At 41.2% G+C, this 27,886-nt stretch overlaps 1 protein-coding gene across 1 annotated transcript in view; it reads left to right on the top strand.

Annotated features, from left to right (window-relative positions):
• LOC126355551 (membrane-bound alkaline phosphatase-like) overlaps positions 1-27,886 on the top strand; it is a 194,374-nt gene that overhangs the window by 153,067 nt on the left and 13,421 nt on the right. The window contains exons 7-8 of the mRNA XM_050005909.1: positions 18,853-18,987; positions 26,168-26,359. Of these exons, the coding sequence (XP_049861866.1) occupies positions 18,853-18,987; positions 26,168-26,359 (327 nt within the window). The remainder of the gene's footprint in view (positions 1-18,852; positions 18,988-26,167; positions 26,360-27,886) is intronic.

Here is a 27,886-nt window from a genome sequence, read left to right as displayed (position 1 = left end):
CTAACATTCTGCGTGGTGTCTGTTTGTTCTATATCGTGTCTCCCTACCACTTTCGCGCAACGACGCTCTGAGCGTGTTTTTTTTAGGGAATTGACTAGTTTGAACCTGGGACCTGTTGCTGGTAAGGAGACGTCAGACCACACATGACATGAGGAATTCAGAAGAGTTCAGTGGGACTAGCGATGATATAACCATATACTTAATGATTTCAGCTTCAGCCCCACTGCACTCCCTGTAAAAGAATCATAATACTAACTAAATTTTGTGGGAGGGGTTCAAGTCTTTCCTATTTTTAGTTAGCTGGTAAAATAACTTCGAAAAAGCAGTTAAGTTTACCACTGGAAATTTTATTCCACTCACGAAACATTGTCTATAAATTGCACTATTGATAAAAGAAATGTTTTAATACAGGATGGTAAAAACCAACTGCGTTCAACAAAAATGTGAACGAATTTTCCCTGAATGGGTTTCTAAGTTCTACAATGGATCGAAGAATGACCTATGCCATATCACATCTATAATCTAGGTTTAAATTAAGTTTCACAAGAGAGAAAACTATCAAAATGGTCTACAGTGACCCTCAATTATCTTTAATTACTTATCAAACTTGTCGTAAATTACAGTGGCTGATGTGGCTTCTCAATAACTATATAACAGAAAAATCATCGCGTTTCAGATTTATACTTCAAGTGGCAAATGTGAACACCATGAGCTTTAATTGACGATCGACACTATTATTACGCAAAAAGGGGGTGTAACAGATGAGACTTCTGCAGTTCTGAGTGAAGCTTTATGCGCTGTTATGCGGCATCGCGTGCGTTCATTACCTTGTCGGTGTTCGTCAGGGGGCAGGGGCAGCACAGCTGTGCTCACCTCGCCGTCTCGGAATCAACTCTCTCCTAACATATCCTTACCGCAATTTATCGAAATTGGTTTAAAAATATTTCTGCCTGTGTTTTCATCTGACCAATCAGGGTCTCAATGTTAACCTTAAAGTCCACCAACAAAAATTCTGTCTACCCAATGAGAAACGTTATACTTTTCGTGGTGGGGCACTGTTTTTAAAGTTTGCAACGTAACAGAGACGCGCAAAAGTCTCACGCTAAAACTTGAAGCTGGTGTGGTCCTTTTTGTGTTCTCGTAACATCTAAAGTGTTCTTCTGGAGGGCTCTATCTTTTAACGTGGGCTGGGGGGTGGTCCTGACGTAACAGAGACGCGTAAAAGTCTCACGCTAAAACTTGTGGCTGGGGGATGGCTCTGTTTGTGTTATCATAAGATCTATACTGTTCTTCTGGAGGGCTCTAGCTTTTAACATGGGGTGGGGGGGTGGTCCTGACATAACAGAGACGCAAAAAAGTCTCACACTAAAACTTGCAGCTGGGGTGGTCCTAGTGGTTAGCTGGCGATGTGGGGGTCCGGTCTGTCCCTTATCGTAGGGCCTTCTAGCTTAACACGATTCTGCTCTCTGCTTCTGTTCTCGTTTCTCCCCTCGGAACTGCGTCTGTCTCACAGTGGGAAGGTATGACATGCTTTTAGCCATTCTTGTTTTAGTCTGTGGTATTTCATTTGCTGACTCGTTACTCGTATTACTTTCGTTAATTTAATGTCACGATATATATTCGGAGCTATGTGACATACTCCTGGATTTGCTTATCATGTCAGGGTTTTCATGGAAGGTGTTGGATTTGCCTGACTCCTTAAATCTTTTTCGATTTCTTCACATTTTTCCTCCAGCCGTCGCATCTTGACTTCAGTGCGCTTCCTGGCTGTCGTACTTATGTGATACTACACTGCAGGAAAAATAATTAGTACACCTTTTAGAGGTTTCTAATTCACGTACGATTCACTGTTGTAATAGTGCATATGGAGTCCATGAAACGAATACATTTAGAGATCAAGTTTTTCTGAGATAACAGATATCGCCCGATGCTGAAGCACCAAAATCAGTACGTGGTGTGGGCTCAAAGGGTGGCGTTACAGGCGCTGACTCTGGGATCCAGTCGATCGTGTAAACAGCATATATGCTTCGCCTGCTTCACTTATTCACACAGTTCTATAAGAATTGGTGGTTGACGAGTCGCATGAGTCACTTCTCATACCATAATATCCCATATGAGCTCGGGTGGATACAAGTCGGCAGGTCATGCCGGCCTGGGAAGTTACTGCACGTCCTGCAGACAACGTTGAGTTTCACGAGCAGTGTGTAGGTAGCATTCTTTTGTTAGAAAGAAACATCACCTACGTGCAGCAAAAATGGCAGAATAACGGGTATAACAACATTCTGCACCATCCGAGAGCTTGTTAGCGTCCCATCGAGGAACATCAAAGGTGAACGAGAGTTGTAGAATATCGCGCGCCAGAACGTAAGGCCTGGGTGGGGCCAGTGTGTCTTCGACGAATGCACTCTACGAGACAGCGCTCACCAGATCTACGTCGTGCGCGCAAACGACTATCACTCGACTGCAGAAAAACCTGATTTCATCGCTGAATACCACATCGCGCCATTTCATGAACATCTGAGGGCACCAGCCGATCACTGCACGCTGCTTGTGTGGTGTGAGTGGAAGACAGGCTAGAAGTGTGTTGCCCGTTGTCTCACTGCTAATAACTTGTTCACAAGAGTTCGTGTTGACACTTCTACGCTCACACTTCCGGGCTCACGAGTCCCCTTACCTTAGCTGTTCGATGTACCACTGCTGCTTTTACAATACGACCGTCTTCTGTGCTGTGTTGACATCCAGAACCTCTTCAAGTGACCACTGGTACTAGCATCGTTGCACAGTTGATAAAGAACGTTCCGCTTGAGTGGCAGTTCTCCAGAAGGACCATCCTGACACACTGGGAAGAGCGTTTGAAATCTATCAAACTCCCTCACTTGCCTGTAGGAAGCACGAGTGAATCTCCATGGCCTGTTTGCCTGCTTACTTCACACGTCTATACCATACTGAGGCTTCTGGCTGTGAAGATTGCCCATTAAAGTATAGACACAGATGAAGTTCTGGTAGCAATGGCACTACGCTGTCTGTTGGCTGACGAAGCTGGCTGAAACTGTAATTAGTACATCTCAAATCGCTCATATCGCATCTGCATAATCGGATAAAAATCTTTTCATGAGTAATAATGTTTTTCCAGCTGTGTAGTATTTTAAGTATGATGAATCATCTGCAGAAATTATGGACTTTACATAAAAGTCACACAATCCTTGTTGGGTTCTGCCTCGGAACCTGCGGGTGATGTTTGTTTAGCTATTTCCATTACGTTTCACCAGGACGAGTGCCTGGCATTATCAAAGATTCACTCTCTACTGGACTGGAGACCAGCCTGTGGCTGTAGGTTATGTGTACCTTTCGCGCCAACTTCTGAGAATTGTTCAGTGACCATTATCGCTATGGTTTAACCTTGCTACAAGTAATAGTCGTTCCCTTCAAATCCTGAATCCAGGCTCCATTTACATTAACACTTCCTTCATTCCGGCTGAAACTGTTGTCATGTATGTGAATTTCTATCATCTTAGCTAGTTGTAAATGGCGGACCTGATAGGTCAGAGACAGGCGCGGTTGCACTGCAGTGGATTACTCGGAATATGAATTCATTAATCAAGGTTTATTTAGTCTCAGCTACAAAAAAATCCACAAAACATGCGTCATTAAGACTGATCATAAGTGCATCCTGCTCTTCGGCGTGTCAACTGGCGAAATACTTGGCTTCTGTACTCCAGTGAAAAGTGGGAGAGATCAAAACGTACATAAACGATTCCAGACATCACACTTAGAATCTGAAGCAACTAAAACTTGGACAAAACCACATCTTGGCCAACTTTTATGTTACTTTTTTGTTCATCAACGTACCAATTTCCTTTTGGAGAATTTCGAAGAAAAGTGGTTGTTTTGTCACCTTGTAAACACAAGTTTAGCACAGGTACACGGATGAGACATTCATCGTGTGGGGCCATGTTGAGGAACAACTCACTGACTTGCTAAAGCAACTGAACAGTCTTCACGTCAAAGTAAAATGTACGGTGGCGGTAGAAAAGGACCAATAACCAATAGCTATCCTTTCTAGACCTGCTGATTATGAAGAATTATGACTATCTGGTACACAGTCTTTTCAGAAAACTAGCATATACAAACTTTAAAATCATGGTCTGAGCAAGAAGAGACAAATGATTAGTATGAACATAACGCGCAAGGTGAACGTGTGAGACCTTGCAATTCTGACACCGTGTGAAAACCAGGAATGCGCTCTGAAGAGGCAATGGGCAGGTCACCAGTTGCGTAAGAAGTGTCACTGAATTTAACAATAGACGAAGTGAGATGTCGGAAGGTGAAATGTCGGGTTCGACAAGCAAACAAACTGAATCGTCCGTATATAGCGCAAAAAAGGTTTAACGACAATTTGCAAAATGACCAAGAAGACCAAGGATCCAGAATGAGATTTTCACTCTGCAGCGGAGTATGCGCTGATGAGAAACTTCCTGGGAGATTAAAACCGTGTGCCGTACCGAGACTCGAACTCGGGACCTTTGCCTTTCGCGGGCAAGTGCTCTACCAACTGAGCTACCCAAGCACGACTCACGCCCACTCCTCACAGCTTTACTTCTGCCAGTACCTCGTCTCCTACTTTCCAAACTTTACAGAAGTCTCCTGCGAACCTTGCAGAACTAGCACTCTTGAAAGATAGGATATTGCGGAGACATGGCTTAGCCACAGCCTGGGGGATGTGTCCAGAATGAGATTTTCACTCTGCAGGGGAATGGGCGCTGATATGAAACTTCCTGGCAGATTAAAACTGTGTGCCGGACCGAGACTCGAACTCGGGACCTTTGCCTTTCGCGGGCAAGTGCTCTACCAACTGAGGTACCCAAGCACGACTCACGCCCCGTCCTCAAAGCTTTACTTCTGCCACTACGTCGTCTCCTACTTTCCAAACTTTACAGAAGCTCTCCTGGGAAGTAGGAGACGAGGTACTGGCAGAAGTAAAGCTGTGAGGACGAGGCGTGAGTCGTGCTTGGGTACCTCAGTTGGTAGAGCACTTGCCCGCGAAAGGCAAAGGTCCCGAGTTCGAGTCTCGGTCCGGCACACAGTTTTAATCTGCCAGGTATTGCAACTTGTAAAAGGTCGAGAAATCTGCCGTGGCGGGGCAGAGGCTTTGTAAGACCGGTAACGCGATCCGGTCCTTCCGCACAGAACTTCTCTCTGTGGAGGAAAGTTAACACGCCCGCTTATTCAGGAAATCCTTAGAAATTCATAAACATGACGTTAGTCTCAACAAGAAAGAACAAACGCTCAATGGGAACAGGTCCTGTATTTCGTGCTGCATCCAACGACCTTTGCAGGTAGGAAGGAGAGCACCACAGATAAAAAGACCAGAGGGAAACCTTTATAAGTAGGGACTATAGGTTCTTATAATCTCCAGCAGCAGACTCAACTCCAGTCTGCCGCCAGCAGTGTAGGGCGAACCTTTAACAATAACAGGCACTCGTGTTGGCGCAACATCAGGTTAATCCTTAAACAGACGTAGGCTGAAAATCCCGAGGCCGAGGCCAACAGGCGATATGTTAACAAATGTTAAAGAAAACCTAAAAGATATTGCTTAGGGAAGGTCATTTTATTTTTCTGTGGTGATAGCGAGTTGCTTTGAGGAAATCTACTCGCATAGCCAAACACGCCTGTGCGATGTTATTTGTAGAATTTATCGTTGGCATACAAACAACTGAAGAAAACCACCTACCTAATAGCGTATAGCACCACTGTAGAAGGTAAGATGGTGCAGAAACGCCGCCTTATGGACTCGACGGAACCCCCATACCATTCGACATCCATCGTGTTCTGCCTCCATTGAGCTGATGGGTGCATCGCATGAAGATTTGAAGGAACTGGATCCAAACGGCACTCATCTCACACCATAGCGGCCCACGGCGTATGTTCTCGTGAGCTGCAGCACCACACAAAAACCCGCCGTCCTTATACAATTCTGACACAGTTAAATTGTGCTCGTATGATTGTCAACCAGAAGGAACAGATCTCCAGTAGAGTAGACTGGATAATATTGTGACGTGGTACGATTGTGAAAGAGCTCTTATTGGCGAAACTATCGGAACGGGAGAGGTACAATGGCAAATATGCGCGGCTTGCCCTTTAGAACATGTTCCACACTACTGCGCCGGCCATCTTTATCGGTTAGAGCTTGTCGGGACCCGAGTTGTATTCTAGACACCGTGAGTTCGTTTTCGCAATCGAATTATGTTGTTAATTGCTGTTTTGTTTCTATAGATAGAAGACTAAGTATTTATGTGTTTATGTATTACATATTACACGGTAAGTAACAGTGGCTGCTTTTTGAAACAGATAGATGATTGGTGTTATGGGTTGCGATGGGGCAAGGGTTATCTGGGACGGGTACAATTGTGTCATGTTTTGTGGATACGGCTGTAACGTAACACTACCTTCCTCTCATTCATTACTGAATGATTCTTTGACTATTCTGTGTACTTCTATCCAGTGCCATATACTTCTTAGCTTTCTTTACCAGTTGTTTTGACTGAAGAAATACGGACTTGCCCAAAAGGTCCTCCCAGAAGAGTGGGATATCGAGGTCGTAACACTAAAAAACAACGTTTTATAGACACATGCCTAAAAAAAAGCTGACAGTCTAAAAATCTCAATGGAAACTAAAAAGAGGCAAAGACAAGCAGATGCAGAAAAGTCATTAAAGATTTCACCTTTCCGGCCAGTGTGGCCGAACGGTTCTAGGCGCTTCAGTCTTGAACTGCGCGATCGCTACGGTCGCAGGTTCGAATCCTGCCTCGGGCATGGATGTGTGTGATGTCCTTAGGTTAGTTAGGTGTAAGTAGTTCTAGGGGACTGATAACCTCAGATTTTAAGTCCCATAGTGCTCAGAGCCATTTGAACCTTTTTTTCACTGAACAAAAACAAGCAAGGAAAAAGAACGAAAATGGGAACACCTCTACGATTATTAGAAGATGAGGAATTATTCTGTCTTGTTTGACACAGTACACAAAAGAATGCCTGCAGAAACGTGGGTGCCACACCAAGGAAAATTTGGATACTGATCTCACTTAGAGAGCGCAGACGGTGGTCGCTGTTATATTTGTGATAACTGTGTTGAGTCTGATTAGAGATTTGATCACACCGAATTGTTTATTTTTATTTCGTAAAGTAGAAGAATTGGCACCCTTCTCATTTTCTGTTACGTTAAATTCTAATATTCTAAGAAGACATTTACATCCATATTGCGGTCATAGTTGACCTAATGTAGAGATCATTTCTGTTGTTCCTATTTGTTAGGGATTACCGATAATTTATAATGCTGAACCATAGATCGTGCCGTTGGCGGAAATACTTGCGTGCCTGAGCGGTATAGATAGCCGTACCGTAGTTGCAACCACAACGAAGGGGTATCTGTTGAGAGGCCACACAAATGTGTTATTTCTAAAGAGGGGCGCCAGCCTTTGTAGAAGTTGCAGGGGCAACTGTCTGGATGATTGACTGATAGTTTTCCCGAGTGCATGCAGCTCTGCTGTATGGTTTAATGATGGTGGCATCCTCTTGGGTAAAATATTTCGGAGGTAAAATAGTCCCCCATTCTTATCTCCGGGTGGGGTTTACTCAGGATGACGTCGTTATCGCCGACAGCTGTGGTCTCGCGGTTATAGGCACTCAGTCCGGAACCGCGCGACTGCTACGGACGCAGGTTCGAGTCCTGCCTCGGGCATGAATGTGTGTGATGTCCTTAGGTTAGTTAGGTTTAAGTAGTTCTAAGTTATAGGGGACTGATGACCACAGATGTTAAGTCCCATAGCGCTCAGAGCCATTTGAACCATTTTGAACGTCGTTATCAGGGGGAAACAATTTGGCGTTCAACGGGATTGGAGCATGGAATGTCAGATCGCTTAATCGGGCAGGTAGGGTAGAAAATTTAAAAAGGGAAATGAATGGGTTAAAGTTAGATATAGCGGAATTAGTGGAGTTAGGTGGCAGGAGAACAAGACTTCTGGTCAGGTGAATACAGGGTGAAAATACAGAAACAAATAGGAGTAATGAAGGATTAGGTTTAATAGCGAGTAAAATATTGGAATGTGGATAATCTGCTATGAAGAGCAAAGTGAACGCGTTATTGTAGCCAAGATAGACACGGAGGCCACACTCACCACAGTAATACAAGTTTATATGCCAACTATTTCCGCTGGTACCGAGAGCCGAAACTTTAATAGTCATGTGGGACTGGAATTCGATAGTGCGAAAAAGAAGAGAAGGAAAAGTAGTAAGTGGATATGGACTGTGGGAAAGGAATGAAAGATGAAGCCGCCTGGTAGAGTTTTGTACAGAGCATAATTTCATCGTAGCTAACAGTTGGTTTAAGAATCATGGGAGGACGTTGTATGCGTGATTGATTATATAAGGCTTAGACAGAGATTTAGCAACCTGGTTTTAAATTGTAAGATATTTCCATGGGTACCTGTCGACTCTGACGATAATTTGTTGGTTAGAAACTACAGATTATACTGAAGAAATTGCAAAAAGGCAAGAATTTTAGCAGATGGGACCTGGATAAACCGAAAGAACCAGAGGCTGTAGAGGGTTATATAAAAATGCTGTAAATGAAGCAGACGAAAACTAAAACAAACGTTTAAAACATGACATCGACAGTAATTGCAAAATGGATAAACAGGTTGGGGCACAGGACAAATGTAAGGATGTAGAAACATGCCTCACCAGGGATACGGTAGATGCTACCTACAAGAAAATTAAAGAGATCTCTGGATAAAAAAGAACCACCTGTGTGAATATCAAGAGCTCAGATGGAAAAACTAGTCCTAAGCAAAGAAGGGGAAGCAGAAAGGTGGAAGGAGTATATAGAAGATTTTTATAAGTGAGATATAATTGGAGGCAATATTTTGGAAAGCGAAGAGGACGTAGAGGAAGACGAGAAGGGGGATCTGATACTGCGTGAAGAATTTGACAAAGCACTCAAGGACTTAAGTCGAAAGAAGGCCCTGGGAGTAGACAACATTCCTTTAGAGATACTGATAGCCTTGGGAGAGTTGGGGAGCCAGTCATGACAAAACTATTCCATTTGGTGAGCAACATGTATGAGACAGGTGAAATACCCACAGACTTGAAGAAGAATACATTAATCCCAATTCCAAACAAGTCAGCTGTTGACAGGTGTGAAAATTACACAATGATCCCTTTAATAATTCACGGTTGCAAACTACTAACACTAATCTTTACAGAAGAACTGGTAGAAGTTGACCTCGGCGAAGATCAGTTTAGATTCCGTAGAAATGTTGGAACACAAGAGGTAATACTAATCCTACGACCTATCTTAGAAGATAAGTTAAGGAAAGGCAAACCAACGTTTATAGCATTTGTAGACTTAGAGAAAGCTTTTGACAATGTTGACTGGAACACTCTCTTTCAAATTCTAAGGGTGGCAGGGTTAAAATACAGGGAGTGAGAGGCTATTTACAATTTATACAGATAACAGATGGTAGTTATAAGAGTCGAGGGGCACGAAAGGAAAGCAATGATTGAGAAGGCAGTGAGATAGGGTGGGAGCCCATTCCTGGTGGTACTCAATCTGTATACTGAGCAAGCAGTAAAGGAAACATCAGGATTAATTAGAGTAGAAATTAAAGTCCAGGGAGAAGAAATAAAAACTTAGAGGTTTTCCGACGACGTTGTAATTCTGTCAGAAAGCAAAAGACTTTAAAGAGCAGTTAAGCAGTATGGACAGTATTTTGAAGAACATCAACAAAAGAGAAACTAGGATAATGGAATGTATTCGAGTTAAACGAGGTAATATTGAGGGACGTAGATTAGGAAATTAGGTACTTAAAGTAAAAATGAGTTTTGCTATTTGGGAAGCCAAATAACTGATGATCGTCGAAGTACAGAAGATATGAAATGTAGACTGGTAATGGCAAGAACAACATTTCTGAAGAACTGGAATATGTTAACAAAGATTATAGATTTAAATGTCAGGAAGTCGTTTCTGAAAGTATTTCCAAGGAGTTCAGCCATTTATGGAACCGAAACATAGACGATAAACAGTTTAGACAAGAAGAGAATAGAATCTTTTGAAATGTGCTCTAGAACAATGCTGACGATTAGATAGGTAGATCATGTAACTAATGAGGAGGTACAGAATAGAACTGGCAAGAAGTGAAATTTATGGTACAACATGTCTAAAAGTAAGAAGTGGTTGTCAGGACTCATTCAGAGGTATCAAGGGATCACCAGTTTAATATTAGGGGGAAGCTTGGGAGTAAAATTCGTAGAAGAAGACCAAGACATGAATAGAGTAAGCAGATTCAGAGGGATGTAGGTTGCAGTAGTTACTTGGAAATGAAGTGGCTTGCAGAGGATAGAGCAGAATGGAGAGCTGTGTCAGTCTTTGGACTGAATGCCACAACAACAACAACAACATAATGTTGAATATTAAAGTGAGAATTTTGACTGATTGTATTGCGGAAGACTGTTAAATGAAATTCAAAACATGTTGCCTAAGTGCCTTAGCAATTAAAATAGAGGTACCACTGAATTAAAATCATATTTGAATATTCTTTACGTATTGTAAGCTGCAGTATTTGTGGATTACTCGTTCTAGAATTGAAGACAACCGTGTAAGTTGAAGTGACATGTTTAATGTCGTAATATTAGCACAAAAACACACCTTTTTACCCAGTTTTGAATTAGAACAGAAAATAGTAGTCAGCATAACGCATCTCGTCAACATCAAAAAGTGAAATAATCTTAAAGACAACAATACTAACTCTTACCCCTCAGATAGTTAGATAATTCTAAACACAACAGCATTAAATTTTATCTTGCAGTTTCTTTACAAAATTGTTCCTACACTTACATTATGATGTTAGTCAGTACTACTAAAATCGTCCGATTCCGGTTCAAAGTTTAGTACTACTTTTAGGATGACAATCAAGTCTACTGTGGATGGTTAGTTACGTGACAAATTGAGCAAGAGATTACCCAAGGTCATTCGAGTTTACAGTGGACGCAAGATGGTGAACCAAAAAGTTTATGCCTCTGCATACGGTATTTACCTTAAGCTGCAATGAGCTGTCGTCTGCTAGGCAACTCTCTTCCGCTAAAATACCCACTACTCTAATTACACCTTTGGTGAGTTTTCTAGTAGAAAATTTCTCTACGTTTCTTGCTATGCGAGGGAAAATGTACTCATCAGTCTTAGAAAGTGGATATATACACACGCATGGCTGGAGCAGCATGCATATTATAATTCCCTCTCAGTTCTCGCAAGAACAATTAAGTAATTGGCTGTTTCATTTCTCCACAGTTGGAGCTAAACGATGCTGCAGCTAACTTCTAGCTGTATGTCAGCTGCTGTGAACGCAGTGTTCACACAGATTACTCCTCGACGTCGTGCAGACCATTATGTGTTCCATTCTGCACTTGCCGCCAGTTCAGAGAAGAGTCCCCAGAAACTTTCAGTCTTGTCTTACTCATAGCCTAAATGTCTCCCCACCTGGGTTCTTTCGTTCTTCAAGTCACGGCTTTTTTCGACCAATAGGAGCGTTCCTCTTATATTGTGGAAACTCTCTCTACCAATCACAATGTCTCTACCACAAAATTGCGTCGAAATATTGGCTATTTTCTCCTTCCTAGCGCGTTTCCGCCAATCGGACGTTTTGTGGTCGTTCCAGACGTGTAAGTGCATACATTGTCTCTATCACATTTGCACCACCTGCTGGACACGTGATCGAAATTGCGTCACTGTTCTTGTTTTGTATCCATTTGGAATTCCGAAACGCAGTTTTCTAAAAGATTTCTTTCCTGTCCTCCCTCAGATGGGCCATTATACTTGCTCTCCTCATCTGAGTCACCTGGTTGGTCGTTGACCTTCTGCCTGGGACTCCCCTTTAAGTGGTTTCCGTGGTACCATCTGTAGCGTGGCCTTGCCTCTGCTCGCCCCTCTGACATTCCCAACTAAAACGCCTGTCGGTGCTAGTTGCAGCCTCTGCTCATAGACATGCATTATATAGGAATGGTGTGTTAATTACTGTCGACTGAGTGTCATCGCTGTTTTGCATTTCATACTGATAGGCAAATTTGCTCATAACCTTGGAATTAAGTTAGGTGTCATATTCACCTTCCTGTTGCGATGTATAAAGCTCTAATGTAACGTGCGAATCTGACCTTCATTTATTCTGCCACCTTACAGTATGCCACTACTGAGTGCAACCTCTGTCACAACTGTCCAGGCATGTTGTCAGTTGTGACAAAGAATATTTTAACTGGAACTGCTCCTGTGAAATAACCATCGTGGTTAGGAATAAACTTTTACTGTTTCTATGAAGACAGATGTACATACTATGGTAACTGGCATTTTTCGTACTCCCAACCAACATACAGGTGAAACGAAGGACGTACAAACCAAAATTGTCACAACCACATCAAACCTACCTTAGTGTGATATACGAGAAAAAACAGTGCTCATATTGTGTATTTGTTATGTTCACCAGTAAGAGATATTTCCACTTGTATCTGCGGTCCCATTTCATCTCATATAAGCTCCTCACACATTAAGATATAATGAACAGTGAATTGTTGACTTGTGGAAGGTATCGTTTCACATACTTTCAGATGTCCTCGTACCACGATATTACATACCAATGTATAAGGGGAAAGATTACACCATGAGACTACCCTCCATCCTAGGGTCTAATTTTATTTCGTTTCATTTCATATACTGCGTATTTAAAAACCTGGTGCCTATTTTAAAAATCAACTCATACAGTTTACAATTTTACATGCTACAGTACATTGTTCCATATTCCTAACAAAATTTGTTTTGAGCAATAAAACAAAGACAAGTTAATAACTGGTATAAAGTGAATGCAATTTGAGGAAAAAAAACAGAAACAGTTTGTTTATTCAATAAGAAGCTAATAGATGACAGGAGATGTTTTTAACAGAAAATGGTAATCTACTACCTACTGCTGGTGGGAGGGCATTGGAACAACTCCGAGACTGGTCCAGATGGAGCAGCAGTTTGCTTAGATCTAAGTACAAATTGTATCGAACTACGCTATTTACAAGTTTTCATTATAAGTAATAAATTAGTACAAATTTCTCATATTAATTTTACTTTTACAGTGTAGTTTCTAGTAAAACATCATGAAAATTGATCTATTACGGGAAATGTAGTGCTTAGATGGCATTTGACAGTAGCATGACGTTCTTGAATAATTACTGGCAATGACATGGCTTTCCCTGTGGGAAGGGAGCTTCAGTAGTTCGTCGAGCTTCCGCTTCCCAGGAAGATTTAGCTCACTATATTTCTGTAATATAAGCCGTTATGAAAATAAACTTACAAATTATTTACTTGTTACTTTTTTATAGTTACAGTCCTTAACTATTTTTTATCGTTGGCTAATGTTCTATATACACTTATTTCCTTGCTCTATTATTTACTTTTGCTTTGTTCTGCGTGCCCATGTTGTCTTTGACTGAGTTTGTTGAGGCAGTTGAGCCAGTGGTTGTGTTGTTGTAGGAATCGTTCCATATATTGTGTTGTCTTGTAGGGTGATTCTCTATGCTGCGCTGAGTGCTTGCGAATATTTTTCTGTAATGGCGCTTAGTTCTAATCAGTCATCATGCCGCCTTAAACTTTGCTGTATGTCACTGTCGTGCTGTTGTGGTCGTATGTGTCTAATATCAGTCATCCTGAAGCCATATTATTCTTTGTGGGTTGTGGAGATTTAGACCACCTGCACCCCCAGAGCCCAGATTTGGTCACAGCCAGGCAAGCACTCAGCTCCCGTCATAGTTTACGAAATCAACTATAGCAAGCAAAATCCTTTGGAGGCCTCTTCATTGACAATTGCCCTGTATCATTAGAGGCAGTTGATACACAGCAACTGAACGCAACCGCTACATCTGTATTCTAACCCGCCGCCAAATTAACAAGTGAGTGCTTACCCAGCACTTTGCTGCCACAACGTCCTCCTCGCCCTCCTATACCCATAACCATTGCCACTTCTCTTCCGGATACTATTGCGCAGTAGGGGAAGAGGGAGAGCCAAAATATATTGACGAGAAAGAATCGCAACACCAAAAAGTAATTAAAGTAGACCAATGTAAGTATGAGATAAGTCACTCCAAATTTGAAATGCTGGTGCATTAATGAACTCTGCAATCACCATAACCTTGAATGCAAACGCAGAAATGTGCGTACACTTCGTTGCACAGGTCCAAATGGTCAGTTTGTGGGGCGGAGTTCATTGCCTGTTGCACTTGCTCGGTCAATACAGGGACGGTTAATGCTGTTTCAAGATGACGGTGGAGTTGTCGTCCGATGTTGTCTGTTTGGAGACAGATCTGGTAATCGGGTGGGCCGAGGCAAAATGTTGACACTCCGTAGAGCATACTGGGTTACACCAACGTTGTTTGAACGATTATTATCCTGTTTAATAGTACCAACAGGAATACTGTTCATGAACGACAGCACAACACGTTGAATCAGCATATCGACGTAGAAATTTGCAGTCATTGTCCGAGGGACAAGAACGGGGGTACTTCTGCTCAACTATGAAATCTCATCCGAGACCACGACACCAGGTGTAGGGATAACGCATCTAGCAGTAGACATACTGATTACAGGCCCTCAACTATCCTCCTTGTAACCAACACAAGTCCGTCACTGGCACCGTGGAAGAACCAGCTTTCATTAGAAAACACATCATACTTCCACTCTACCGCTGAATAAACTCTCAGTTGGTGCCGCTGAAGCGGTCAGTGTCGGTGGTTTGGAGTTAGTGCAAGCACGCTACAGGGCGTCTGGTTCGGAGCTGTCCTTGAAATAACCGATTTGCAACAGCTTGTTCTGTAGCTACCGTGCAAAACGTTGCTCAAATTGGAAGAAGTACGATGCTCCCAAGTCATACGCTGAACATGAGGGTCTTCCTTCTCGGTACCACGGGGCAGTCTGGAGCCGGTATGTTCTCACGACCACAGCTGCGAGAAATCATGTACAGTGATAACATTCCTGCCAAGTCTTTCTGCAGTGTAGCAGAAGGAACATCCGACTTCACGCAGCCGTATTAAACGGCCTCGTTCCAGCTGACTGAGGGGTTGATAATGGCGTCTTTGTTGCCTTAAAGCAGTCTTTGACCAATGTCAAGGCTTCCAATCTCAAAGTTAACTAATGCCCAAGACCGTTACAGGTTGTATTTAAAGCAAACCTGATTTACATCGCCATAATGGCGTCACCGGCGCCACTCTTATGCGACTGGTGTGGAATCTCAAAAGACAACATCTTTCAGATGTAAAACCACGCCTGCCTAGTCTCGTTTATGTAGCACAATTCCTTCATGGTGTTGTCATTTTTACCGTCAGTGTACATATTCCTCCCAAACATCTATCCTAAGAAACTTTTCGTCGCAGGGCATGTCAGCGACAACTGGAGGACTAAACGAAACGAGACCCTCTACACGAAAGGCGTATAGCCTTCGATCTATTTTTGGAGCTCCCGAACAGAACAGCTAGTCCCAAAGTATTCGAGCAAAATCAACCTATACTCGAGCATTAGTGTTTAGATTCTACAGACGACCACCGCAAAACACGCAGAAATAGGGAAATTGTAGCAAAATGGACGCAGATGCTGAATATAACCTCATAGCACCCCGCTTTTCCATGTAACTGACACTCGATATCACTCATACACAGAAGAATGTCAAGCTAATGTGATGGATTCCAAATCTCAGACCGCCATGTTCCGTGGACTTAAACCTCACATTCGGGGTAGTCACAAGTAAAGTGCATCTACTCACAGAGGTCCACTGTGGGCAATATTCATTGTATGGCAGTAAAATTAGTAGACATCCTAACGTGTTAATGCGGAACGGATTTACGCTGGAGAAATTTAGTTCCAATTCTCGCCAGCAGTGCTAACATAGCACTTTACAGCATCTTGTCGACGTCTCCGGTGTTCATATTGAACAAAACTATGACTTTCTTTCTAGTCCCACCTGTGCGGACCACGACAGTTTCCTAATCCGTTACATACTGGAACATTTCTACATGTGTTATGAAATGCGCGATGCAATACATAGCTGTAATCGTATATTTCAGTAAAGACGATCGATTTCGGTCTAGGGTCAGACCATCATCTGTTCCGGAAACCAACTCGGCTATGCATTTGCGTAATTAGGATAACAGCTGTCAGATAAGTGTTGTTCCTAAACTGATATTCGCTTTTAATAGGTATCGCTATATAATATTTACATCTAATACCTGTGATGGAACAAAGTGTATCTTATAATTACAATTCCACATATGCAAATGCATAGCTGAAATGGCTTTTGGACCCAACGATGGTCTCATCCTAGACGAAAACCGATCGTCTCTAATAAACCATACCGCTCCAGCAGTATGTAGCATAACGCAGTTTTTAGCAATCACTGAAGCTGTACTACGACACCACCTCCATAATGTATTCCTACATGTCTTACTTGCATTCATTGTGGCAAACTTCCATCTGGAATTGAATTTGAACGAATTTTTCCATCGTAAATCGGTTCCCCATAAAAGCACTAGGTATAAGTATCTACCAAGTTTAGCTGCCATACGATAATTACAGCCTACACTGGACCTCGATGTGTAGCTACAGTTCTGTTACAAATACCCTGTACAAACTTACAGATCTGTAGCAATAAATCTTCAACAAACAGCTCCTTATATTTATATAAAATTTTCATCAATCTGTTCAATGCCGCCGATTTAGTTGACATCTGTTTTCAAGAGCCCAGCAACCAAAAAATTGTGTTTCCGTTAGGCTACGACGTAATTATGAACATAGTATCAGACCAAGACACTATATATCATGTTCAAGCACGGAACCCGTACCTGAAGTGGCAGACATTTATGCTCGTCGTGAACGAACTACATAGCTGAAAGTTGTAGTTTCTACCATATGTTTGGCAGGGGCTTCTCTACCACACATCTATATTGCTGTAAACCAGATTCTGTTGTTCAGCCTTCAATTTGCAAAAAAATTAGCTCCATTGTGGCCCATCTAACTACTCTTTCAATTTATATATTCAACAGTTGTCTTGTCATCAATACGTTTTTTTACGAATCGAGATGGTCGCTTTGCACCTATGATAGTGATAGAGAAAGAAGTCAGGCCAGTACATTCTTAGAAATTGACTGTTCTATGTGCAAGTCTGGATGCATTGGTATTCCAAGTAGTACTCATTCTGCGCTAAAATGACGACTGTGTCCTTTTACAAGGTCCGTCACAACTCACTCACGTGGCACGTGGAACTAATCCATTTGCCATACCGACAAGACATGTTTCTATCAGAATCAGTGGATGGTTCAATTGCACATAAAGGTGTCAGTTCATTTCTCTTGAGCCGAAAAATCTAATGAAATTTACATTGAAATTTGAATGTACAACATTATCCCAAGAATAACGTTCACATTAGAAGCGTGTATAGCAGACACCCCTAACGATACATGTTCAAGCGGTTTTTAAAAAAACTGCTTAATAAAAAGGCCGCCATTATACCTGTGATAGATCAAGGCCGCTTCTATGGTGCAACCTTGTGCAATTGCATTTTGTGCTCTGTCTAAAACTACAGGTATGTATGCTTTAGAGAATTTTCTTCACGTTACTGTAATCCACCCTAACTTGCTCTGATACCTTTTGTTCCATTTGATATGAGAATATATGTGTTGCCTGTTCTAAGAATATTAATTCTTGTTTCTATCGATAATTTCCGTTCCGGTTTTACCGCCTTAATTTTTCATTATAGCTCCTTCCATAGATTTTCCAGCTCACTTTCCATTTTCACCAGTAGTCACCGCTCTTATCTGGCTACCTTTCACTTCAATTTGCACAATTTGCGTTTCTTTTATCTCGTAGAAAATGTTCCTAAATTACAGAGGTATGTTGGAAGACCGAAGACAACTGCATCCAGAGAAATGTAGCTTGTGCTAGTCTCTTTGCTCTCCTTGCTTTGTCAATCATGGACTGTTTTGGTTCCAAGGAAGCAGAATTCCAATTTTGATACTGAGTTTCTCAATATTCTTATTTCTACTACTTCTCATTAGTTGTGTATTCCTCCGATTTACTCTCAATCCATTTTCTTTCCTTATTACGCTGTTCATTCAGTTCAATGGATCGTGTAATTCTTCTTCACTGTCACTGCGAATATCAACGTCATCAGCGATTCTTATCATTGAAATCTTTTCACCTTGAATTTTAGTTCCACTCTTCGACCTTTTTTTATTCTCGTAATTGTTATTCTGTTATAGACTCAAAAGTAGGGGCGAATGATTCCATCCATATCTTACACCCTTTTTAATCCGATCAATTGTCTTTGGTCTTCCAACGTTACTGTTCCCTCGTAGTTCTTCTATATTACTCGCTTTTCCATATAGCTGTTCCCTCGTAGTTCTTCTATATTACTCACCTTTCCATATAGCTTACTCCTAATTTTCTCAGTCTATAGAACATCTGGCACCATGCTCATTGTCGAATGCTTCTTCCAGGTCGTTAAATCCTGCAGAAGTCTCTTTATTTTTCTTCAGTCTTCAAGCGCAACGTCAGTTACCTTTCCTGACGCCCTGATCAGCATCTAACATATCCTCAGTTTTCTCGCATTAGTAGTAACAATAAATTACTATTTTATTGACCTTCAGTGTGTTGGAAAGATGACGAAACGAATTATGCAAAAATGATTGTAACTGTCACTAGCCAAAAAGAAGGTGCCACATGTAGTTTCCTCGTGTTATGGACGAGAGGAAAACGGAGTGAGTTCTCTATTGTGTCTGTGTTGACAGGGCTTTTCGGCGCGTCTGAACTGCCATTCCACTTGGACACTGCCGCCAGCTCCACTCCAAGGTTGTCGGAAATGACGCGTACTGCCATCACAGCGTTGCAGAGGGAGTACAACGGCTTCATCCTGCTCGTCTGCGGTAAGCGTACTGATAAACACGGTGACGAACGGCTTCCTGGCTCCCAGCATCCCGGTAGTGGAACGAGCACGTTATCCCTGCAAAAACATAATACGTAGCTGAACAAGGAAGAGACTTTGTTTTACGAATTTAACTAAGTAACTCTAAACGGAAGCAAATAACAAAACTAATGTATCTGCTCATACATGTAATTCAGGACGAATATTCCTCACCTAACATATGTGGTAAAATTAAACGTTTTATTAACTATTTAGGAGGTTCCCGATAATTAGGGACGCAGCTGAAAGTACACGATACTGAAATCAGTAACGTGTCAATGACCAGGGCTCAACAGACGAATTGTTTGTTAGATAAATATGATTTTTGTACCAGTCCCCAGTGATTTCACTACATGGAACACCATTTAGTGAAACGGCAATGTTGAATATATGTTTTTAATTGCTACTTTACATGTTACAGATACGTGTAACAGTTACTTTACGCTTGTCCATCTTAAAAGCGTAGCCCAAGCAGTTCAATTCAGCGCTGGTCAAGTCTTCGCATTGCGTCTAGAATTAACTACTCTGAATCACTTTCAAACCGAATGACATATGAAACACTACCCGTTGTCAGCAGTCAGCCAACTTCCAGTAGGTGCTGGCTACTTCTTCGACTGAAATATAAATTTCTTATCGAATAATAGTTCACGGATATTAATGACTGTTAGGAGGAAAGTATGGAACATTATTACTTCCAAACTATCAAATGAAAGGTAACCTAATGGCACATATACAGTCAACCGCAGCCGATTATTAAAAACTTTTGTATGAGTATTATGTACTTATGCATAGCCATTAAATTTACATGGCAGAAACTACAGACTCATCGCAAAAACACAGTACAAATGTTATTGCATTCGTAGCATATCTATTTATACAATCGCTACCTTCTTCAAATTTTATAATCTGCCATCTACATCTATATGACTACTCTGCAATTCACATTTAAGTGCTTGGCAAAGGGTTCATCGAACCACAATCATACTATCTCTCTACTATTCCACTCCCGAACAGCGAGTGCGAAAAACGAACACCTAAACCTTTCTGTTCGAGCTCTGATTTCTCTTATTTTATTTTGATGACCATTCCTACCTATGTAGGTTGGGCTCAACAAAATATTTTCGCATTCGTAAAAAGGTCTCGCCGCGACGAAAGACGTCTATGCTGTAATGACTTCCATCCCAACTCGTGTATCATATCTGCCACACTCTCTCCCCTATAACGTGATAATACAAAACGAGCTGCCCTTTTTTGCACCCTTTCGATGTCCTCCGTCAATCCCACCTGGTAAGGATCCCACACCGCGCAGCAATAATCTAACAGAGGACGAACGAGTGTAGTGTTAGCTGTCTCTTTAGTGGGCTTGTTGCATCTTCTAAGTGTCCTACCAATGAAACGCAACCTTTGGCTTGCCTTCCCGACAATATTATCTATGTGGTCCTTCCAACTGAAGTTGTTCGTACTTTTAACACCCAGGTACTTAACTGAATTGACAGCCTTGGGAATTGTACTATTTATCGAGTAATCGAATTCCAACGGATTTCTTTTGGAACTCATGTGGATCATCTCACACTTTTCGTTATTTAGCGTCAACTGCCACCTGACACACCATACAGCAATCTTTTCTAAATCTCTTTGTAACTGATACTGGTCTTCGGATGACCTTACTAGACGGTAAATTACAGCATCATCTGCGAACAATCTAAGAGAACTGCTCAGATTGTCACCCAGGTCATTTATATAGATCAGGAACAGCAGAGGTCCCAGGACGCTTCCCTGGGGAACACCTGATATCACTTCAGTTTTACTCGATGATTTGCCGTCTGTGAGCTTGTGAGCTTTCCGGATATCTAGAAATACGGAATCAACTTGAGATCCCCTGTCGATAGCGGCCATTACTTCGTGCGAATAAAGAGCTAGCTGCGTTGCACAAGAGCGATGTTTTCTAAAGCCATGCTGATTACGTGTCAATAGATCGTTCCCTTCGAGGTGATTCATAATGTTTGAATACAGTATATGCTCCAAAACCCTACTGCAAACCGACGTTAATGATATAGGTCTGTAGTTAAACGGATTACTCCTACTACCCTTCTTTAACACTGGTGCGACCTGCGCAATTTTCCAATCTGTAGGTACAGATCTATCGGTGAGCGAGCGGTTGTATATGAGTGCTAAGTAGGGAGCTATAGTATCAGTGTAATCTGAAAGGAACCTAATCGGTATACAATCTGGACCTGAAGACTTGCCCGTATCAGGCGATTTGAGTTGCTTCGCAACCCCTAAGGTATCTACTTCTAAGAAACTCATGCTAGCAGATGTTCGTGTTTCAAATTCTGGAATATTCCATTCGTCTTCCCTGGTGAAGGAATTTCAGAGAACTGCGTTCAATAACTCCGCTTTAGCGGCACAGTCGTCGATAACAGTACCATCGTCACTGCGTCTTGCCGCTTGTGTACTTTACATACGACCAGAATTTCTTCGGATTTTCTACCAAATTTCGAGACAATGTTTCGTTGTGGAACGTATTAAAGGCATCTCGCATCGAAGTACGTGCCAAATTTCGCGCGTCTGCAAATTTAACCCATCTTCGGGATTTCGCGTTCTTCTGAACTTCGCGTGCTTTTTCCGTTGCCTCTGCAACAGCGTTCTGACCTTGTTTTGTATACCACGGGGGATCCGTTCCATCTCTTACCAATTTATGAGGTATGAATATCTCAATTGCTGTTGATACTATATCTTTGAATTTGAGCCACATCTCGTCTACATTCGCATAGTCAGTTCGGAAGGAATGGAAATTGACTTTTAGGAAGGCTTCTAGTGACACTTTATCCGCTTTTTTAAATAAAATTATTTTGCGTTTGTTTCTGATGTATTTGTAAGAAATGGTATTGAGCCTAGCTACAACGACCATGTCATCACTAATCCCTGTATCAGTCATGATGCTCTCTATCAGCTCTGGATTGTTTGTGGCTAAGAGGTCAAGTGTGTTTTCTCAACCATTTACAATTCGCGTGGGTTCGTGGACTAACTGCTAGAAATAATTTTCGGAGAAAGCATTTACGACAATCTCGGAAGATGTTTTCTGCCTACCATCGGTTTTGAACAAGTATTTTTGCCAACATATCGAGGGAAGGTTGAAGTCCCCACCAACTATAACCGTATGAGTGGGGTATTTATTTGCTACGAGACTCAAACTTTCTCTGAACTGTTCCGCAACTGTATCATCGGAGTCTGGGTGTCTGTAGAAGGAGCCAATTATTAACTTAGTTCGGCTGTTAAGTATAATCTCCACCCATACCAATTCGCACGGAGTATCTACTTCGACTTCATTACAACATAAACCACTACTGACAGGCACAAACACTCCACCACCAATTCTGCCTAATCTATCTTTCCTGAACACCGTCTTAGACTTCGTAAAAATTTCTGCAGAACTTATTTCAGGCTTTAGGCAGCTTTCTGTACCTACAACGATATCAGCTTCTGTGCTTTCTACTAGCGCTTGAAGCTCAGGGACTTTTCCAGCGCAACTACAACAATTTACAACTATAATTCCGACTGTTCCTTGATCCAAGCACGTCCTGTAATTTCCAAGCACCCTTTGACATTGCAGCCCATCCCGCACTTTCCCGAGGCCTTCTAACCTAAAAAACCGCCCAATCCACGCCACACAGCTTCCGCTACCCGTGTTTCTACAGAAACAGTGGAGTAGTACCTCCCGAGTCTTCCGTACATTGTGGTTTCACCCCATGTTAAACTGAATCATAGCCTCGTTGGTTTCATACATCTTGAAGTCCAGCAGAAACCTTACGAACGTTTTTTTTGACCATGAGAAAGGCTATGACAGTGCTTGGAGGCATAATTTCCTCAGACAGATCCAAGTAAATGTCTTCCATGGATTCTTTTTTTCACGATACATTCTCTCTTTACGCCATTTTAAATATGGCGTCGGTGGAATGCTTTACGTGATAACTAGAACTGTAGCCACGAAGGTAGTGGATGAAAAGATATCCGTTTTGGATAGCGATGACATATTATTTCATACGTAAGAGGTTTATTTAAGCACTGCATTTATGGGTGATTTTCAAATTTTTTTGTTATTTTAGTTTTTATAAGGAAAAACTGCATTTGCTGATGACAGCAACATGACAACCACTGGAAAACAGAACTCCGTGCACAGAAAGCAACCGAAACGGACAAGGAAATTCACAGTTGGGTTACATGTATAAAGTTACATTAAACTGAAACAAAAATCATCAATTTCAATATAAAGATGTAAAATTATACGTAAAATTAAATCTAGATATTCCCTCTCCACTGCGTGGCATAAAACGTTCAGTTAAAGCTATGCAAACCAGCGGGATATTAGCAAACAAGAAGTTATCAGCATCCCTTATGGCCATAGAGATCTGTCATCAGAGTAGGAGTATAAAGGCCATGGTGTTTTTGCTATACAGTAGACTGATCGGCCATACACTCAGCGACAAATTTCACAAAATGAACAGTTTTTATACTACAGCAAAGGGTCATAAGAATTATCTACAAAAGTGATAATCAAGCTGACTGTAAGGATCAGTTCAGATTTTGGGAATTTTAACTACACCACTTGAGGATATCGACCGTTTAGTTACGCACACAAAGAAATCGCTAGTGCACAAACAGTTGTACCCATCACCAGGGAACAGAATTCAGGCTCAAGTTTCATTTTCCAAGAGGAAACAAACAACAAAAAACTGTACAATAAATTGCTAATGCTAACCTTCCGCTAAATCAAATATGAAATTAAATAGTACTTAGTAACCAGGATGACCTATGTGGTGAAATATTACTTCAGTAACACAGATTAAGGGTGTCATTCAGAGCGAAACACAAGGAAAAGACAATAAAACCCCTCTTTAATTAGACATTTTCATTCTACATTATTTTATCTGGAAATCTTACACCAAATCTTTGACCCGGATAATAGTAACATTTTAGCCCGTCCTGACTCATTTCGACAGGATGCTGATTCAATTTTTATAGCAAGAAAACGGGAAATTGCGGCACGCCTGTTTCAAGTTACGTGTCATTGTCACAATGCTGTAAACAATTGATAGTGTGTGTAGTACGTGCAGTGTCTGGTACTCAGAAGTGGATGAAAATGCACAACTACCTTCTTACACTATGAAATAACTTACCTTCAAAAATATCTAGGCCAACCAATATTATACACAAGGTATAAAGCGAACGACGTAGGGCAGTTGTTAACAGACTAGACCTACGTACAGACGGCTAGAGGCTGAAATCCCCACTTCAGCGTTTACCCTAAATTACATCACGCTAATTCTGATGTGGTCCTTACTATAAAGCCTGTCTCATCCTTGTCAAACTAGATCTAGAAGTGAGCAAATGCCTGTATGAATGTTCTTTATCTCAAACACCATGACACGTCCAATGATCTTGCAAAAGTGAGCCACAGAGGAACGAAACTACTACCACTACAGGTTCGGCCACGTTACTTAAGTTTCTGTAGTAAAGAAGTACGGGAGGGAATAAGATGTAGAGAGATAATTAGCAGTTTTTTAGTAGATCTCGGAAGTTTCGTAGAAAAAACTTGTTTATCATTGAAGTCTTTTTGTTAAAACAGTTATCGTGTGTGTGTGTGTGTGTGTGTGTGTGTGTGTGTGTGTGTGTGTGAGATTTACATCTGTCAAGCTCAAGGATATGGTTTTTACTTTTGTTGGTAAATGCTTCACAGTATATCTATTCCCTCATGAAGATTGTTGTACACAATACACTGAAGCTCAAAAGGAACACCGATGTACGTAATTATAGCGTCAGAAAAAATAATATTCACTGCTCAACAAGAAAATTGTATTTAGTACAAAAAAGAATGCACAATGCAGCATCAAAAATTTTTCATAACTTTCACACTGAAATTAAACGTCTAACAGCAATGTAAAATTAGAAAACAATCTTTTATGTGAATTGTCCAGTTGGGCCTATGTGTATGTACATTGATTTTAACATTTTCACTTACATTTACTGCACTAAAGATGGGCACACAGTAAGCGAAATCTGGAGTTGTAACATATACTACATGAAACTGTTGCTGCACTCTTTCCTACTTGAAGTTAATATAATCGCTCAGACCATTCGCTTCCATATGGAATCAAGCCCGATAAAACTATCCCTCTTCCGTAGAAAAATTTCTGTAACTGTAATGTGTAGAAGGTGGTGTGTAGGAATTTTTAACTAAAGTCTGTGTATTTTTAAAACATTTTCAGCATGTATCTAGTTTTACAAATTACTTATTTGAATATACATGATTAGTTCCACATCATTACGATTTATCGTACAAATGATCTATGAAAATGAACACTTACCAACTAAATAAAGTTCATTTACATTCAGATACTATTACACAAACTGATAGCAAAACCAGATATGGTGAGGGTCTTCAGGTGGTGTGCAGACTTACGTAGGTAGTAAAATTTCATGATAAAACTGACCCTGAAATGAATGAACGTAAAAATTAACCAGCAATTCGTAGAGTGACCGGCTACAGCTGTTTATGGGTTAAATTGATTTGACATACTGTTGTTGAGCAAAAATATCTTTAATCTATAGTGTACACTGGTAAAATTTAATGACAAGATTGAAAGATGAAATCGCTCAATAAGAAAAAGTAACAGGAATTTTATTGATAAACTGTTTGCTACTATTTAAAAACAGATTAAACATACATCCACTGCGTTAAAAATTATGTACAGTGTTTAAACGTAATTCAGAGGTTATTGGTAAGGTGGTGCTTAATATCTTGCTTTATTTATTGCTTATTGGTAAGCTAATGCTTCTTCTCTTGATTTATTTATTTGTGTTTGCTACACTTTGTGCAACAAAATGCGATTACTTTAATTAAAATTGTGGAATTATTTCTATTAAAGTAAAAAATAAACTATATGGCAGCAGAAGAGTGTTTCAAATTATTCATTCTGTTGTACCACTGCTGGTAGTAGCATGCGAGATGTCACCTACCAAAATTTCTAATTTTTAATATAAATACGATACTAAATGAATATACGTGAAGACTCATTCAACCGCGTTGCAGAAAATCATTTCCACTACGTTACATGCGCCTTCTTTGCTTATTTGTTACGCAGCTTCCCTAATGGACAAGGCTCATGGGCTAAACCTAGCACAAAAGGCTCTGGACGAGACGCTGGAACTGGAAGCGGCGCTAGAAGTCGTACTGGAGCTGACAAACGAAAGTGACACCTTGGTTGTCGTCATGGCCGACCATGCGCACAGTCTGAGTTTTAGCGGATCCCCTCCAAGGGGCAACGACATTTTTGGTAAGCAGCTCTCTCATTGCAACGCTATCCGCTATCCGAATGTAGAGAACGTAAGAATATTTCATCTGATTTTATAAGTGACTTTATTGTCAATTATATACGCACTTTATGAGAAACTGGCAGCGGCTAGGAGAGCAGTTTCCAGAACCCGCGTCCCACCATACAGCATCCAGCACTGATGGAGGATGACACGGCGGTCGGTCACTACCGGTCGGCACAACAGACCTGTGGACGGAGGCTACCTTTTACGAATCATTTCGCAGTTCATGCCTACGTTACGTTACAAATTTTTGCTCTGTTCCAGTATTAGTGCCTTATATAAATCACAAAGGTACAATTTTGGGGCAAATTTGTAGAATAGAAGTGGCCCCTGTTCTGAAGTCAGCATGGGTAGGCGAAATGTTTTTCTCACTTTCTCTTTCGTTCATCTAGTCACTGGTGTCCTCAGTATCTCTTACTTACATACCAAATAACTATCATCATTCCACAACTGTAATGCCAGAAACGATACATCCGGCATCTAGACTATGTCTCTGCGTAACACTCCACTCTCCATCCCCTCGCATTTCAGCCACATCACACTGGAAAAAGCCGCCCTTTAACCTGCGTCATATGCAAAATCGCTCTGAACTCGAAAGGCGTAGCCTCGCCCTCAGAATATCCCAATCGTTTTCTTTATGTCCGACAGTGAACCAGCACCAGTCAGTGCCACTCACGTTTTTATCATCCCTGTCTATTCCTATATTTTAGATTTGTTTTAATATGCTAATCTAACGTGTGGTATCTCATTCTTCTTCTCACCAGTCAACTTCTACCGCCGCATTTCATTCCTTCTATACTGCTGCCACACATTTCTGTTACATGCCACTAAACTAATAATCAAATTGCTTAACACTGTTTGAATAACGCTGATATTTCTGAAATATCATACAATCATTACTATATTTCAACCTCATCATCATGCACTACTCATGTACTATGTACATCGTAATGGAAGACGGCCCCTGAATGCCATCATTTGTAAGAAGCAGTATGTGAAGAAGTAAATGAATTTGGTATCAATAGGTATCTCGTAACATGTTTTGGACATACACTATCCTTTGAAAGTTTGGAAACACAACATGATTATGGACGATGGAAAGTTTGCTTTCTAAATGGTTATGAAACTCGAACAATATATTGGTAAACAAAACCACTAAATTTTGGATTTATCAGCATAGCCACACTTTGCTTTAATCACTGCCTTGCCTACTCTAGGCATGTGATGGGGCGAACTTTGCAATGGGTTTCAGTTGGAAATAGTATCCATTCTTGCTTCAGGATCTCCCACAACTTTGCCCCACTCATGATCAACCGTTTTCGGATCCTCCTGTCAAACTCATCACAATATAATTCACTTAAAATTTCCTAGCTGACTGGCCGTGGTTGATGCATAAACCTGTCCCTTAACGTTTCATCTGCGATTCCTAGAGACATCTTTTGATGTGTTCCTTGCTCCTATGTGCCCATGGAGGTTGCACCGTCTCA

Source organism: Schistocerca gregaria, chromosome 3 (genome assembly GCF_023897955.1).
Source record: "Schistocerca gregaria isolate iqSchGreg1 chromosome 3, iqSchGreg1.2, whole genome shotgun sequence".
Lineage (NCBI taxonomy): Eukaryota > Metazoa > Arthropoda > Insecta > Orthoptera > Acrididae > Schistocerca > Schistocerca gregaria.
The sequence above is the reverse complement of the archived record's forward strand: the minus strand, read 5'-3'. Positions and strand labels throughout refer to the sequence as shown.